The 18,473-nt window shown below is 49.1% G+C and overlaps 1 protein-coding gene across 3 annotated transcripts in view; it reads left to right on the forward strand.

Moving 5' to 3' along the window:
* The window catches only part of LOC139102004 (uncharacterized), a 51,232-nt gene that overhangs the window by 17,172 nt on the left and 15,587 nt on the right, over positions 1-18,473 (forward strand). For 2 of the 3 annotated variants that reach the window (XM_070655587.1, XM_070655586.1), the window contains one exon: positions 7,636-7,727. In XM_070655587.1, the coding sequence (XP_070511688.1) occupies positions 7,636-7,727 (92 nt within the window). Of the gene's footprint in view, positions 1-7,635; positions 7,728-15,835; positions 17,145-18,473 lie in introns of those variants that run through there. The other variant, XM_070655585.1, reaches the window with a different exon arrangement.

The raw sequence follows: 18,473 nt of genomic DNA on the forward strand, positions 1-18,473 counted from the left end.
CGATGTCGAAAGAAGCTCGGTTTAAACAAATTTCTCAGTTTCGAATTGAATCGTTACTTTTAGTAATATCCGTAAAATTCTAAGATAAAATGTGTCTAATACAGTCGCGTGCCTTTGCCGATGTTAAATTCGTTCGCAAGTCGAAGGACCGGATCGGCGATGTTGCTCCCGAGGGAGAGCGGAGTTTTCCTTCACGCGAAGAAGAGATTATCGGACAATCGCGGCTCCGTCCTTAGCGAGTTTTGCCGCGCGTGCGCGCGCGAGGCGGCTCTGTTCTAGTGAATGGGCACGGCCCGTGAACCAAGAGTCGGCGGCGTATGAATGAAATAGTAAATATAATTGACAGAAGGGCAGGCGTGCGCGGCGGGCGCGCGTGTGTTGTGTGGGCAGGCCGGTTGAGAGCGCGTTCAGTCAGATCGGGCCGGGGCAGAAAACAGGCGGTAACGCGGCGCTGGAGCCAGAGGGAAAGGGGGGAGGGACGGGGGGGAAAGGAAAACGGAGAACGATATGCATGCGGCGGCGACGTCGTGCCGCCGCGCAGCGCGCCCGTTCGCAACGCGCGCGCGAACGTAGGATCGAGGTCATCACCTCTCTACCATTTGAGGATAAGCGCGATATCCTTCGGCTCTTTCGTCATGTCCCACCGATCCGCGCCCGTTGGTCCCGGCTCGTTTCTCAATCCCCGGCGCCCGCCCTTCAGCCCGTTGCATCGGGACCGATCGAAAGGAGCTCGAAAATTCAGAGACCCCTGCAAAATCTAGATATGATGCTCCTTCGTGGACTACGCGATGGCCCGAGTGCCGTTTTTGAACGGTGCAATCTTCGCGGTAATCGCGTCTCTTGCTCAGTATAAAAAAAAAAAAATAATTGAATAAAAAATGTTTTCCCCTCTCCCTTTCCCGCGCTACCCCCGAGAATTTTTCGTACGTAATATTCTCACCGCGGAGGAAGACCGCGCGCGTTTTGTCCCGCGGAGAATCTTCACTTGTGTGCGTACGGTCGATGTATCGGCAGAAGAACGTCGAAGAATATGGCGAGTTCTTGACCGGTCTGCCTTCTCCTTCTCTTCACCTCCCCTCCCTCGCGGAGCCGTCGAGTGACGACCAAAGACGGTAGGAAGGTACGGTTTCCGGTCGCCCACGCGACAATCTAGCCGTGTGGCTCTCTTTCTCTCTCCCTCTCCTCCCCTCTGCCTTTCTCTTCTTTCCTCTCGTCGGCTTTGGCGTCGTTGTGAAAATCCTCTCGATTCAGGTGTATAGATAGAGCTTAGGAGCGGTAAGTCTGGCGCAACAACCCGCTACCGTAGTGGGGCGCGATGGGGGTCCAATATTTGCGTATCTCTGCGGCACGTCGCGGTGTGAAATTTGTCTAATCCAGAAGGGCAAATTTGCCCTGGTCGCACGACACTGCCATAGATAAAATATTTAATTTCATAACATAACTTTACGACTTGTGTACTTTTCACGCGCGCTCTTTAAAGAGCCTCTTCCGCCTCGCCGCGCCTCGCGTCTTTGTCTCGCGTTAAACTGAGGGAGTCCTTCAACTCGAAGTACCGCAAGCCAAAAAGTGGACGTTAGAAGTTAAAATAGTTAATTGTCCAGAGCCAAATAATTACGAATTGACTGCGAGGTATTTTTCGGTGAGGTAATTAAGCGATACTTGCGGAAGGGAGAGGGAAGAGTATTAATTGTAATAATTATTATAAATGAAAAAATGTTTCGACGATATTCGGTCGACTTCCTCAGTATAACTTCGTCAATGAAATTAGGTCGCCAGATATATATTCTAATCATTTAATTCGGTTTCGTTTATACGTTAAATCGGTTGTATCGATAACTTTTTTGCCGCAAGAGATATTCGCGAGAGAGTGTGTTTTACCCGATTTCCCGATACCTCGGCCAAGTGGTCGTCATGGGGGCACGTGGGCGACCGGAAACCATCCCTCCCACATTCGCGTGCCCTACCTCCTCAAAGGGAGTGCTAAAGAGAAAGAGATTCATGAAGAGCGAAGGAAGGACGCCGGGGAAAGAGAAAATTATGAAGGTTTGCGTGAATCTAAAAAGCGTGGAATTGTAATTTCGCGCGGACAGAAAATCACGAGCGCGAGTAAGAGCGGAAGGGCCGGAATCGCGCGAGAAAGGAACGAAAGGGAGCAAGGGAGCGCGAAGGGTCGCGCCGCGAGAAAAAAAGCGCGAGGGAAGAAAAACAAGAGGAGGGAAAAAAAAAAGTACAAAGTTGGGAGGACAGCGGGACGAAAAAGGACCCGCGATGGAACGTGGAAGAAAACGAAAAACGAACGGGTAAATAAAGATCGACCCGTCTCCCACGCTCGTGACCATTGTTATTATATATCCCGTGGGGTATTGTTCCTATGGGAAAACTGGACAGGCTCGTTCTACCACCTATGGCCATGGACGGGGGAGGGCGGGGGAGAGGAGCGAGAAAGAGAGGCGAGCACACCGTGCGCTCACACCAGCGCGCCCGTTCACGTGAGTCCACGTACGAACGTTACGACCACAAGTCGACACCAAGTCAAGTTTCAAGTTGTGAGATGAACACGACTGCATGAAGCGATGATGCACGCACGCGCGCGCGCGCGCGGGCGCACAGATTTTAGATATTGTGGGGGACGTTCACCTCGCATCTCAGACCCTCGTCGAGCTCGTTCACGGGTCCAGAGAGTGTATGCATGCACGTTAGTACCATTCCCGTACGAGATGTTATAAGGAGTATCCAGAGATACTCGCGCGCGCGCGTGCCTACACGTGCGCACGTGTGCGCGCGCGAGCGCCGCACGCATACGCGGTCACCACCGCGAGTGTCCACGACGGAGGTCTTTCGGTGGATGCTTGAGGAACAGGGTGCGGCCCAACCTACCTCTCTTGAATTACCTACTAATATTACTGCCTAGGTGGAGGTATACCGTCCGAACGCGAGCGGGAGACACGCCGCGCAGGATACTATGCCATATTTGCATCCTTGATCCAGGACACGCATATATCCGCGAGCATGTGTGGGTCCTCCTTTTCTTTCTCTCTCTTTTTCTTTCTCTCTCTCTTCGTCTTTTTCGCATCGTAGCGCGTCTTCCTCTCGCGCAGTCTCTCATTATTTCGAGGACTTCGTTGAATTCTCAATGAGATTTGTTAAATCATCAATGCGCCCGAAACGGTATCGGTTATACCTACCACGCGAAAGATGTAATATTACACACGAAAGTGCGTTCAGGGATCAGGGAGACAATCCAGTTAGAAATAGGTTTTCAATAATAAAGCGATAAATCTGTCAGAACATTCATCGACGTGATTGAAACATTCGAAACTCAATTATGTCGTTATAAATTTATATCAACGTTGTTTTACTGGCTGAACAAATGCGGTTCCGAAATGCGGTTCCTGCCACGTCTGCGTTTTTGCATCCGACGGGCCGGAAGGCGCTCATTGAAGCGAAGAATGTGTGGTAATGAGAACGTTGACACGGTTATTATCAAAAAACTGGAGAAAAACGCGTACGTCTTTTTCGAAAAGAACTACATGTAGAATACATACGTTATTAAAGCTAAGTTACACAGTACGAATTTAAAAAAAATTACGTAATCTAATACAATATAACGACGATATGCATATAAATCTTCGATAGAGATCATTTGCAACATAATTATAATTATACATACTCCTCGGTGAGCTATTTTATATTATTGTTAAAACGTGTAGTACGTTCGCAAATGTCGGCGTCATTGTCGCGCGAGATTAAAGGGATGAAGATCGATAAGAACTAAGAAGATCATCGGCCGACGCGGCGTATCACGGTAACCCGTTACTCGAATTCTTCGCATTCCCGTGTCGTTCCGATGGCGGTAACACCACAGCATTCGCGTTGGTGCACAAGACTTACCTTACCAAACCGGATGGTCTCATCACGCAGAAACCGCGTAATTAATTGATATCATAATGGGGACCGCCTTTACCTCGCTTTACCGAGCCAAAGTAGTCAAACGTATACAGAGTGACTCACCCAGTAACCTCAGAAAACAGGAATTACGCGCGCCTTTGCGTCGCTCGCGCACTACGTAACTTTTCAACTCAACGTTGAATTAAAGTTATTAAAGAAGAAGAAAAAAAAAAAACATAATTTTCCGCTCAATTATTTTCTCGCGATGATAACGTCTTTATAAGAATAATGTATAAATATGTTGGCCGCGATACGAGAAAGCGGAGCCGTTTTCTTTGACGGATCGCCAACGACCGGTGTCTTTTATATTTACAAGCTGCAGTCGGGACTTTAACGCGCCATGGGATTTAATAATAAAGAAATGTGAAAAAAAAAAAAATATGACCGCGAGAATTCTTCGGTTCTAAATAGATGCTCGGCATGAAACAGGAACTCCATACTATTTATGGGCTGATAGCTATCTTCAACAGTTTTCCTTTTTATAGCGCATTTTTTTTACTACATCGCTCGCGTTTTATCCTTTTGCGTTTAGTCTCTTATTACAATATAAATACAATATAAATAGATGGTGTTCTTTTTAATTATAGAAATAACGGGCTTGTAAATAAAAAAAAAAAAAATTGCTCTCGTCTTTGAAAAAAGTCCAAGTAAACATGGTTTTTGCAATGGCTTAAATATAACCAGCATTTATTTCCGTGAATGTTAATAAAAATTAAAACATATATTTGATGTACGCAACGTATTCGTTATTGGTAGCGCAAGCGCGACGTGAATAATTAAAGAAATCACAGACAAAGCGAAAGAATATATACTAGCTGAGATTGCGAATTCAGACCACTCGTTCCACATTTGCCAAGTAACTCCTGCCATCTCTCAGTATGAGCCACAACTGTATCATAAGCCAAGTACCTAGATATCAATGAACCGCCTTGCAAGCTATTGATAACACAATTGCTGACAAAATTCTTTTAATAACCGCTAGAAAAATCTAGGCTTGATTTCAAGTCCTTTCAGCGATCGCGCTCGAGTTTACCGTAAGATTTCCGACGACTGTAAAAGCTTCTCTAAAGAAAACCTTAACATTATTTCAGATTATCATGTTAGACCAGATTACATTATGTTGATAGTTTCTCCGTGCCCCGCGCGAATCCCCACACAATTTCTTGCCGCGTTATCGACAAATTGTCCCGCAAACTTTACGTAACATTTTTCCACGACGTCGACTTTTCACGAGCTTCGCTCGTTGGTGTCTAACCACGGTCCCCACCCCGTTTTCCTCTTTTTTTTTTTTTTTTTTCTTCGCTGAGAACCTCTCGGCGTGTGCACGCTGAAGACTTTCACCGAAAGGAACTTAACCGTTCATTCATAAATTGATGATTGAAGGTTCTCCTGTTCGGTCCGGTCACGAATAATACGTGCGCGCGCGTTTCACGCGCATAAGCGACAAGAACCTCGGCGGAACATCAAGTTTTTTTTTTTTCCTTCTTTTTATTCCAAGATATTATTATATACCGCAGCCAGACAGCCAATGCACGCCGGCAAACATGCAAGACCCGACAATTTTCGCTAAACGCCGCCGCGCGACAACGAGTTCGACCACGCGCCGGTTTTTAGAAGCGATTGCAGTAATACGTCTCGTAACGGCGTTTAAAAGTTACACTTAATAGCGCGGCGATTTACCCGGGAATTCAATTTCAAGTTTTACGCCGCGAGAGAGTCCGAGCGGGATGCGCGGTCCTTGAGGTCGTAAATTTCGATAACTTTGCCCCGACGATAATTACACGCGCGCGTATTATCGCGGTTCCCGATCGAAATCTCCGCGACTTGCTGGCACTCTCGAAGCTCGCTCTTTTCGCGTGGCGAAAACGTTTGCAAATTACCGCGGTGATTTTACCTCCGCGAGCGAATGTTGATATGTCAAAAGCGAAGCGTGACGGAGACACATAAATACGCGATAAAGCACTATCGGGAACGCATCGTGGCGATATCGCGCGTAAAGGGGAGAAAGAGGATCCGAAGGGAAAAGAATCGTTGTACGTGCGAGAGGAGACGAAAAAGAGAACGGGGAACGGGGAGGGCCGAGGTAACGGAGGGAAAGAAGAGGATCGTGAAAAGTATCGAGATAGCGAGAATATAGGAGGAGATATCCGGACGCAAGGGCGCGCCGAGGACTCGGGATGGAAAAGAAGAAGGAAGAAAAGAGGTGTGGCACGGATCTCTCCTAGCATTGTGTCCGAGACGCGGCCGCGCGTTCGCGTGTCAGGACTGGTCCATGCACCATCCAAATCTATGTATACGCGGCGAGAGATGTACGTGCATTAACCGGCACTCTCTCACGCATAGAGAGAGGAGAGAAGTCGCCTTCGTGTATACCTTCTCCGCGACCGGCCGGCCGACCGGGGGCCCCCGGGTACGTACGTGAGCCCGTTTCGTGCACGCACGTGCGTGTGTATCCTCAGCAAGGCGACTTACACCACGAGCGCTGGCTACACGACAGACCGGACCGGTATTCAGAGCCTCTCAAAGGCGAGAGGAGCGAAAAAGGAGAGAGTGAGACGCGGGGCGCGACTGCAGTGCGCGAGGAGGCGCGAGGGGGAAAAGGGGGGTTGAAGCAAGAAGAGGGAGTAGGCACGAGCCTAACCGCAATCAACGTCCCACGCGCCTGGACCAACATTTAGATGCCTTCTCTCTTTCTCCCTTTTTCTCCTCTTGCCTTCCACTGCCTTCACCCCCGCGCTCCCCGTCCCGTTCCTTCTTCTCCTCTCCCGCCTTCCCTTCCTCTCACTCTATATTTTTCTGTCTCCCTGATTCCTCGTGTCTCTCTCTCTCCCCCCCTGTTCCGTTTTCGGAGTTTTTCATTTCCGTGGAGTGCTGTTGTTATGCCGATGGGCTGAATTTTTAACATCTCACAGATACGAGGCGCGCACGATCCCTCTGCGCCGTAACATCGAAATCCGGTCCGAAGATCGCGGCTAAAAGCGTGAGACTTTCAATACGCCTCGCGTTTAATTAGGAACGCGTTTAGCATATGTGTATCGGGTAATCGTCGAGAACTCTTAGCTTTCTACGGATAACTTTCCGTAACATAATACGCGGGATAGACACTTCAGCGATAGGCGCTTAGAGCGAATGAGATAAATACGTATAAACTCGTTCTCAAATCTATCAAAATAATCTAGCGGTGCGTCTTGCTCTTTCCCGTGCGATTATGGTCGCACGTGGTACCGCGTGAAATAAGATCCAAGATAAATTACGAGCGATGTCGTCTTCTCTCCGGGTCTCTTTCCCACCGTTTCTCGCTCTCTCGGTTCTCAGGCGAGATCGTTTTTCCGTATGCGCGCGGATTTCGATCGGAACGACGTGCACCGTTGTATTGTTCCAAAAAAAAAAAAAAAAATTGGAGAGAACTCACGCCCTGACGCGATAAAGAACAACGATCCGGAGAGGCTCCGAGCGGTGCGAGGCACTTAATAGCCAGAACGGAATCGCATTAGGGCGCGGAAAACCGTTTATTTGGCGTTTTATCGGACCGACGCTGCGTGTACAGAAAAAAAAGGGGGTATTTTTAAACTGGAAATGTTAATCTCGTATTCTATCTGTAAAAAAATGGTGTGACGCCTGAATTAGTTGATAATTGATTCTACTGTTGCCGTTTATTAAATTATATATATATTTTTTTTGTTACAGATCGACGCAGCTGCATCCCCACTGCTGTCAACGAAAATGTCGTAACAGTCACCGGCATAATTCTAGAACTCCGCCGAAGCTCATGCAGATTGGTAAGTTGCATGTTTTTTTTAATTCGTATTTTTCTAATATTGTTAAAACAATGATTGCGTTAAATTAAACAGAGGAGTTTTAACCTGAAGCGATGTTTCTTTGAATTAAAAAAAAAAGAAAAAATAAGTACTTTACGGCACACGACGATCGTATACTTTCCTTCCTCCGAACTAGGAGGAGACTTCGCCTTCCTTCTCTGATTTCACTCATTTATATCATTTGCCTTATTAATTTGCATCAACGTTAATGCGAGCGTTAAACAGTTTGCCGTGAGTTATAGCCGTCCTATAACGCCGAAGATGTTTATCGTGTGCCTTGGTTAGGTTTCCAGACTCCCGATGTCAGAAACGGTCTGCTACGATCGTCAAGCTTTTTCTCGTGGGACGATTCAGCTCGGTCTGGAATATCAATTAAATTTGCCCGGAGCACACGAATACCGTAACCGTGATATTGCTCTCGTGATATCTCCCAAGGAAAGGAATCGGACGCGGTTAGATGGACACAACTGATATTAAATATATCGGGAATTATATAGCGCGCGATGTACGTTCGCATTAAGAGGAAAACTCAATATTAAGCGAAAAGATGGAGGACGGGACGATGATAGTAATTCTCTTCCAGCTAATTTATTAAAAAACGTAATAAAAAGAAACGGCTGGCAAAATTTTATTACAAAAATTATACTGAAAATTTTTGGAAAAAAACAAAATTCTCACGTAATTTCTTTTGACACGGTATCCGTTTGGGTGGTCAATTTAGGGAGATTGAAGCCGCGCAACGCGTAACTTTATAACTACCGTTTGGATCGCAGTGAGGCATGAATAGCGAGAGTCATCGCTGTCCAGATTGAATTGAATAATTTCTTCTGTTTGGCATCAGTTGCGACATGTTTGATTCGTGAATAGAATCTAAGACCGCTAGCCTGCGAATCAATTTTGACATGAGCAGCTGCACGCCGTCTCGTTGTCGACTGCAAGCTCGCGAAACACTTGTTGCGCGATAGCGCACGACGATCGACGGAGGACAAGCGATTCGACTAAAAACGGGAGCTTAGGAAAATTTTCAGATAGACGCTCGGTTCTGCTTAGTTTTATATTATATCAATTTCTCGCGTCGCAATCTCACCGAAATATTTATCTCATCGGGCAAGAGTTCCTCCTCCACTCTATCGGGAAACGGTGGCGAGTTGCATTTTCGCGCGGAAGGCAAAACGCGTCGAAGTTGACAAAAGACGGTTCTTTAAGTAAATAAATTTCAACGCGATGTCCCGCTGGCCTGACTTGTCACCGAATAGGGTAGGAGGTGAATGAGACGCGTATATACATTCATCACTCAGCGAGCCCCTCGCCATACATCTCGCAGGCTCGGCCCTCTCGTTCCCTCCCAAGTCGCTGCGTTCCCTCCTGCAGCCCGATCGAGCGCGGAAGCCCAAATAAGGGGAAATGCACGGCGAATTAAGCCCTCTCCTTTGCGTGTCTCGCGCGATACCAACGAAGAGGCGCCAACCTCAGCTTGAACCTCGCGGACGGGGTCCAGCTTGAAAATTGATAAAAACTCGTCCTTCGGACTTAGAATCTAGAATTTACCGGGTTTGATTGGTTACGCGGGCCTCGCGCAGCACGTGGACCCACCAGCGTGTGAATCATCTTCCCGATATGATCTCCAGTTGCTCAATATTGTTTAACATAAAGACGAGATTTGTGACATTTCAGCCGGCAACATTTTACGCCACGTCGTGAGATTTACAACGTTTTTATAATATTTTATTCACGAGCGTAACTTTTTTTTTTTCTCTTTTTCTCTCTCTTTCTCTTTCTTTCTCTCGATGTAACGTCTCGCGAAGAGAATGGAGAAGTTCGACCGGCTTTCCATCCGAGATAAGTTTCAATTCAAAAGTTTGCATTTTGATAAGTAATGCGTCTCGTGACGTATTAAAACTTGAATGTTCAAAGTACTCTCAGACCAGGTGTTTTACTACTTAGATTGCGTAACAAACGGTCGTTGGAACAACGGAGGTTTGTTTCGAAGTTACGGTACAGTTCCGCCGCGCGTAAAAATGCAAAGCCCAAAAGCCCAGGCGCGATTACTGCTGCGATACTCCTCGGCTACGAGCATAATTTGTAATTTAAGAAAGATAAGGCGTCAACATCGCCGCGGCCGTGCGCGATCGGTAGTATCGCGGTGAGGCGAACATATCCCGCATGTCGCGATGGGAGGAGCTCGCAGCTCGCGAATTTTAATGGCGGATTTTTGCGGTTCGCCAATGGTAACCGCTCACGAAGCCTTCGCTCCCGCTCCAAGATTCACTGATTTCACCAAGAAAAACATATATACATATATATATAATATATATATATATATATATATGCATTATGCGTTACGTGATTTGATTTGAGGAGAGCTCCTCGAAGAGCAAACGCGCGTGGGACACGCTGCCTTGTCGCGTGCCTCGCCACTTCTTCAGTGCTGTTAAACCGTGCGAGCCCTCTCATGTGACGCTGCACACGTAATTCACGAGATCGTCGTACCTAAACCGCGCAGTATGGGCTAATTGATGAAACTCCCGCTTGCCCGGCCGCGTGGATTGAACTTCTGTCACTGGGAGAAAAGTATAGTTGTCCCTAAATTCAATTCATAATTACAATTAAACCAAGAAGTTACAAGATTAAATACTATGGCTAGTCACTGTCTGCCGTAGCATTTAAACTTATGACTCCGAGATGGTCCACAGCTACCGCAACGGCACCATAATAATTTTTAATTTTTTAATATAAAATTATTAATACAGAACTTTCTCCGCGAATTAATATAGTGAAATCAATCACATTTATCATTTGAAATATCGTAAAATTATTCCTAGGTCCAGAAGTAACTATATTTCTCTCTCAGCGTGTCTTCACTTATGTATGCGCTACATTATGAATGCTTGTTGTTTGTGTGATACGGACACTTTTCTTCTATCATACTAAATCTTCAACGACGTTCGCATCTCCACGCCATGCGTGGAGAAAATGCGTCACAGGAAACTCATTCCCAATTATAATCGCAAAAATAAAGAAAAAATTTTAAATAGGACAAACTGTACAGTTAACGCAACTTTTTTTTTTCTAACGCTGTTTTTTTTCTGAATGATCGCGGTTTCATTCCCAATATGGATTCATAGATGATCCCAAGGCAGTTTCATAAGCGACGCAGGAAGCGGAATACTTAATGAACGTAGGAAAAGGACTCGAATAAAATCTTCTACCGCGGCAGCACGAGAGCGGAGAGCATGAGATAGGAGACAGCTCGCTTACCGTTTCGACATACGAATGATATCATCGCTCGCAGGAGCGGATTCAGTCATTCTAACAGCGCTCAAACGTGCTCGCGCGCGCACACATTCACTTATTGCAGGCGATAAATAGCTCCGAGCTTCGAGTTTTTTAATATTCCGACGTGGTGTCTAACTATATTCCATTGACACTAAACTGCGCTTGACACCAATAGACGTCCGTGTACGCGAACAGAGAGAAAGAGAGAGAATTAGGGACAAAGTAGCTCGCACGAATTAAGCGGCAAAAATGCAACCTCGAGTTTATCAACGTAACAAATACATGGTTTTTTTTTTTTTTTAAAAAAAGCTCCCGCAATTTTTTCCTCTCGTTCGAACGCGCGGGGCATTCGCGTAGCTTGAATATTTGTAATTCATCTCGGCTGATCGATTAAAACGGACGCGAGTATCAGAAAGGAGTCTTATTGCCGGTCCAGGTCGTCGGTCGTGCATTCCTAGTGGTTTCGTTGACAATAATTGTCTTCGATAAGAAAAACTGTCAGCGTTAAGCCTCGCGTGCGTCTCGAGCGAGGGGATCTTTTCTCTCCCGCTTTATCTCCACCTTCGCCTCATCTCGCAGCCTCGCCACGCACGCCTGTAACCAAAACCCAGCTGTCTTCCGCGGCCAGCGCGCGTACTGTAACTCGTTCTCCACCCACCGAGGGATCGAAGTGAGCAACGGTCCTGGAACCTGTTTCGAACCATTTGAGAGTCTCTGCCCTGCCTCGTCCCTGCGCCGTCCATCCCTCATGCCCTGTCCCTCCCTCTCCTCCCGCGCCACCTTTCGCGCCTCCTCGTCGCGCGCGTACGTACGCACGGTGCTTTTCTCTCTCCTCCGTTAACGTCCTCTCGTCGTCTCGCTTTCTCCCCTTCTCTCGTTCCTTCTCTCGTCCGCGCTGGCTCCACGTATCTCGGCGCGTAATATCACGCACGTCATCGTCACGAAGATGTGTACGCGGTGTCTCGGTGCCCAGTGCGAGGGAAGCCGGAGGAGCATGGACCAAGATGGTTCGACGGATGAATGAGAAAGAGAAAACGGACAGGGAGGAAAACGCCGGAGATGAGACGGGTCGCGCGCGGGAACGGGGAGGGGGGGGAGGACCGGGTCGGAGGAGAGAAAGAGACGCGGGCGAGAAGAGAGTAAGGATCACGAAAAGGGAGAAGGAGGCGGAGGAGGAGAGCGGTCAACGCCGGGAAGGCGAGGCGGATGGGGTACGGCACACGCCACACGCCATCATAATGGAATAATGAGGCAGAGACGATAGCAATCGCGCAGAGGCTCTTTTTCCGCGCGAGACGGCCGTGTATTGAAGCGCCCGCGAGAGACGCACGAACGCAGGAACGTCGTGGACGAATTGAGCAAATCAGAGCCACATCCGATGAGGTCAGATCGACACGGTCGCGCCTCCAAGACCGCGTGTTCCCGGCCGCCGTGAACGATTAGCCGGAGGATATGACGGAATGTAGGAGAACGTACGCTAACGACTAATAGCGCGACGCGAGCGATCTGCACTTATGTGCCCCGCGATGGTATCACGCCGCGAAATAAATTGTACGTAGAGCGCTGTAGAGAACTCGCGCGAGCAGCCACTCGGTGAAACCGACTCGGGACGAAAAATTGCATCCGTCAGAGACAGCGCTTCTCGACGTAATAATATAGAACGCTCGTCTGATAACCTGATCTTAATTTTTAAATATAACGCTTTATATATGTTTCACTTAATTTAGCAAGTATTACTTATCTAGCGAATCCTAGTGCTTTTTTTTTTTTTTTTTTTGAAGCTTGCCGATTGTATATCATTTTCTCCGCATTCGTAATGCGCAGTTAGAAAAAGGAGACACCAGACGGGAGAAAGAGGGAGAAAGAGAGCTGGTTATTTATCGCCGGCGTAAGAATTCATACATCGCCGTGCGAGAGGGCATGTAATTTTGCGTTGCCGCGCTAATTGCTAGCGTAAAACTGCGCGTGAGTACCGTGACACGGGCGTTAAACCGCGCACAGCCAAAAATTCTTTTCACGAGGTAACGAGGAAAGAACAAGGGCAGCGGTAGGAGATTACAGCAGGAGAAGAAGAAGCTGTGGCACGTGACCCCAAGGAACACCAGAGTCAACTCGCTCAAGTAGCCGAGCTCTGCTCTTTGACCCAGCCGACAATTTCGAATTATGTCTCCCGGAGGGAGAGCCGGGGGAGGGCGAGAGGGAGACGGTAAGAAAGAGAGAGAGAGAGCGGATCCACTGCAGTCAGAAACTGTCCTCCCCTCCTCGCTTCGCGACGCGAAGGTAACGTTCATTCGCAACTTCTCGTATCTAAGGCGACCGGAATGCTAATCCGGTGTCGCTCGTGGCTTCGCCGTAATTAGTCAGGATGAGGTGGTTCGAGAGTCAGACGCGCGCGCGTACTTTATCTATAACTCGTTGAACACAAGCGGCGCGCTTGAAGGAGCACGGTAATCTCGGACGAGTTATCTCGTCGAATTGTCCGCGATGATCTGATCGATTATTATGCACTTAGTGTCCAAGTCTTTATTTTTTCAATTGATCGTTGTTTTATGAATAATTTAAGTAGCCAGCTTTTATTTGAGAAGACCTAATCGTACATTTTAAAGAAAGAAAAAAAAAAATAATCTTTTTATTTTGCATTATGCAGTATAAATATTTTTGTCTTTTATAAATATATACGTCAAGCTTTTTTATCATTGCAATCTTAATTCTCCTGTGTATTGTGACTTTATAAGTATATATTATGATACAATGTCACGGTGAAATCGTCCGCGGTGAATGAAATGCGAGAGACCGTTTTCGTGAGATGTCTCGAAGAAGCGTACGTCTTCGCGGCGGATCGTTTCGACGACCTCACGAGAGCAGCTCGTGCCCGGCGGAGAATCGCTGGGGTCTACAACATGCGTAGTTGTACTTCACTGAGGAAGACAAATGATCCACTCGGACGCGAGACAGTTAGCGTACGGCGAGAGGCGTTGGCTGCGAAGAAGCGCCTCTTGGTACCAAGTCTGCCCGCGAGGCAGGACGACTCATTCGCTTGATCTCCATTGCCATTATGATATTAATGAAATGTCGCTAAAAAGGTGTGTTTGCTTGGTAACGCGCGGTCCAGGGGTGGGAGACACGCGAGATAGATGCTGAGCCCACGTAGAACACTCTTACCCGATATGGCGTGCAACGCCCGTGACTATGCCACCGTCATGGCGATTCGTGTTGTCGTAGTTTCCGTCGCCGGTTGTTATCGTCATCGCATCGCTCCGCCGTCGTCATCGACGTCGTTGACGTCGTCGCAGCCCTCGATGTCGTCATCGACGTGGTGGACCGTCGTCGGCTTCCTCCGGCACCATATTTGACAATTCTCAACGATGACGATTGCCGAGACTTTTCAGCTATTGATGAAGTCGTTCCTCTCTCTCACTCTCTATCTCTTCATTTTTGTCTCTCTGGTGGATTTGAAAATTTAAATTCTCCGTCGGGTGGCTCAGTTCGTTTCGTCGAGGACGAACCGACTCCGAGAGTCGAGGAGCTACCGGTCCTCGTTTATTCGGAGGACGAAATAGGTTCAAGCCGCGGGGCCGACGACCTCCGAGTCCTTTGTCGAACAGCGATTCCGTGGACTAGCCTTCTTCGCGTTCCGGTCCGATCGCGGATCTTCCCGCGGTCCCACGCGCCTGCGAGCTGTCGCTAAAATTGATGAACGTGGAATTTTGTTGTTTACCTTTTTGCTTTTTTTATTCTTCCCGGCACTACTTTGCCGCAACTCCCTGGCGTTGTGTCACCGATCGATTAGGTGTCTTCCGGCACGCGCGTGCAAACGCAAGAAAGGAGAGAGATAAAGGAGATAAACTCGGGCCGCAGAAACCGGAGGAGTGGAATTTGCGGGGATAAAGGAACAGAGAAGAGGATGAGAGAAAAGAGGACACGGTTGGAAAGAGAGACGAAAGAAAGCTCCTCTCTCTCTCTCTCTTTTTCTCTTCGGCTTCATCTCTCTCTTCTTTTCTCTGTTTCTCTCGTACGGGGGTGCGCCCACGCCGGTGACGTCACCCGGCGAACGTCGGTTGTGGTACCGACGATGAACGCGTTGGTGTTCAAACGTTCGGGGCACTGAGAAAGAGGAGAGATTGACGAGACAGAGACGCTATCGTGCCTCAAGGAAGGGAACGTGAAGCCGGTCGTCGGGACCAAGAGGAGGGATAGCCGGATGGAGAGAGGACACCGCGAGATGTACCGGGTTTGGCTCGGGGTGCGGGGAAAATACGCGGCGTGGTGAAGAAGTACATACGGTAAGAGGAGAGAAGACATCCTTTGCGCGCGGAGGGCGGCGGGGGAAAGGAATGAATGGAGATTGCAGACCACGCGGGAGAGACGAATGGTCCGGAACCCGTGGAGGAAACGGGGGCGAGACAAGGGCGAGGAAAGCGAGCCCGCGAGAGGAAGCTGACGAAGACGAGGCGGGAGGTGGAAGCAGCGGAGGAAGGAGGCGGGAGGAGGGATGGTTGTTTCGCGTAGACAATCACCGTCAACAGTAGCGGGAGTATCCACGGGGTGATGTCGACGACACGTGACGCCGCCGCTTGAACCTCGTCATCACGCCCCGATCCGGCGTCGCGGGGAATCGAGCGCGACGCGCCAACGACATCGCAGGCCGCCTCCCGCGATCGCGCGCGGGTTCCTCTCCTTCGCGTCTCCACGCTCCGTGAGCGCACGAGCGCGCGAACGTGCGAGCGCGCTCTCCAGGCCGGCCGACAGCTTCGCGCGCGAGCCACGCTTTATTAGTCTAGCGCGGGCCATCGCTGAACCCCTTTAGTCGCTTCTCTACGCTTCGCCTTGTCTCGTTCCGGCCTTACCTCGCTTCGCCTCGCCTTGCCTTGCCTCGCCTCGCGCACCGCCATTGGCCATCGGCCATCGGATCAACGAGAGGACCGTAGACGCGTGTGAGTCTAAGCGCGATAATAGGAGCCGGCGTGTGAGGACAGTGCGACTGGGTTCGCGAAAGAGAGGAAGGAGCCGAAGGCGCGCGAGAACCGAGAGAATCGAAGGTGGGGCCAACGTGTCAAAGAGAGCGGAAGGTCGATGCGCCGGAGGAACACGGAGGAAGAGCAAGAGAGCGGTATCCTTCGGTGATACAGTGCGACCAGCACTCGTACCGGTACGTCGCGTTTATCGGCCACGCTCGCAACCAACGTCTGAGGGCATCCTTTTCCGGCGCGCTCCAAGCGAGAATCGCTTAACGCGACATCATCGCCGAAGGGGACCGATACCGCGCGCCGATTTATTGGATAATTGCTCGAGAACAGTTTAACGTCCAGCGAAAGTCCTGCTTCTCTGTGCGACTGTATTTCGGTTTCACGGGGTATCGCTACGCCGTTCAGAAATACCGTTTTCGCGTCGGATTCGCTTCAGGATCGCCGAATGTCCTTCGGTTTGAGTGCGCCGCACGTTCGCCCTCGTGAAACTTGGACTGCGGCGGGAACTGGACTTTGTGCGAACACAGGCGTGCGACCGGGTGATCCCCGGGTGCCTCAACGACATTAGCCGTGACATGTACGTGCGTTCACCGGCCTCCTTTACGGCATCGTCGTCGACGAAGGCACGCGAGTCGGCGGTGCGCGCGGGACCAGGCGCGAGGATCACGTGGATCGGTACCGCGACGACGACCGGCGACGGGACAGGTTGAAAAGATGCTGGCGCTCGCGATGCGCCGCGAACACACGACCGGGCGCAGCAATTACGAGCCCGCGAATCCGCTCGCGGGATTCGAGCACCTCCAACACAACAACGGCAACCCGTTCGCGGTGGTGCCCGCTGCCGCGGCTGCGACCGCCGTCGAGGGCCGGCCGCGCGATGCCAGGCCGGAGGCCGCCGAGGGCGAGCTGCAAGAGTTCGTGGACATTGCGCAAGTGCAACAATTACTCCAGCAGCAGCAGCAACAACAGCAGCATCATCATCATCACCATCACCAGCAGCAACAGCAGCCGCAGCCGCAGCAGACGACCGCGACGGCCGCGTCTTGCGTCTGGGGAGCGGTCTACCCTCCACCGCCGCCTGCTCTGGGCTATCATCACCATCACCATCATCACCATCACGTGCCACCGCCGTCAGGTAACGTCTACCGCAAATATTCCCTCGCGAAATCGAATGGAGGGTTTAGAGCAGTGGTTTCTTCCCCGAAGAAGAGAAGATCGTAAGGAACCGCGGAAACTTGATACGATTCCGCAGTCTGCCGTCTGTCTGACGACTTTCTTATGACGCGAAGACAAACGCGAGAAATACGATTCGCATCACTCACGAGTCATTCGTTTCTATCCTCCAAGTCTGTTTTTTTTTTCTTTTCCCCCCTGTCGCGATTTTCTTCAATCAGTCGATGGACTCGCGCGGTTACCGGTATGAAACACCGGTCCAAACGCACGCCCCGCGCGACTGTACGTATGATAATCGATCTTTAAAAGCTTTAAGATCGGCACGGCGGAACCTGTATTTCTAGACTGGCTATTAAATTTCTTGTCACCACGCGAATGCGGCTCGCGAGAGGCCTTCGCGGAGCCCGCGCGTTGTCGATAAGGACAGAATTGAAGCCAGAATCACGCTTGTCCCGGCGCAAATCTCCTTCGAGCCTTCGTCAATGAAAATCTTATCCGCGCGTATTTCCGCGCGGCTCCAGTCAATAATAAACCGAGAATAGCTGATAATAATTAATTTCTTAATTTCCGCAATAACTGATTATTTCTGGCTCGTTGCCAGTTTTCTTTTTTTTTTTTCTCTCTCTAAAGTCGCTAGCAAATCACGTTCTGAGCCGTCCATTCGATATCACGAGAAATACAAATTAATTAAGTATTAAGATTTAAGTAGAAAAAGAAAGAGGAGGAAATTTGTATCACTTCGACGTGGAGAAAATTTTACGCGAAGTATTATTACGATGTCACGGCAGTCGAGGACCATCTTGGAATTATAAATTTAAACGCAGCTAATAGCTGGCCGTAGTATTTGATTTTATAACTCCTAATATAACTCCTTTGGTCCTTAAAGCCGCAGTGGACGGTATAATAATCCTTCTAGTAAAATTATCCCCGTGAATTCAAACGCGATTCAAGGCTTGACGCATTCTTAACCCGTTACAGCAGTTCTTAAATCATTTGCCATTAAGTCCGTAATTACACGTTCCTAATCAGTCGCTCCGTACGTAGCGATCATATTTATCGCGTAACAATATTCATAAAGGAAACAACTAACGATCTGTTTGCCGCGCGGCAGGAATGCTTTTCGAATATTAACCGTATTGGAGACAATATCGTAACTCAAACACTGACAACTTCGCTGCAAGCGGTTTAATAACGAAATAATAGTTCGACGTGCAAAAAGACACCCCGACAGACGCTTTTCACGCTTCTAAGCGCCGAGCGGCGAGCATTTCTGGAAATTAAAATTCTTTAC

Source organism: Cardiocondyla obscurior, linkage group LG04 (assembly GCF_019399895.1).
Source record: "Cardiocondyla obscurior isolate alpha-2009 linkage group LG04, Cobs3.1, whole genome shotgun sequence".
In the NCBI taxonomy this organism is placed as follows: domain Eukaryota; kingdom Metazoa; phylum Arthropoda; class Insecta; order Hymenoptera; family Formicidae; genus Cardiocondyla; species Cardiocondyla obscurior.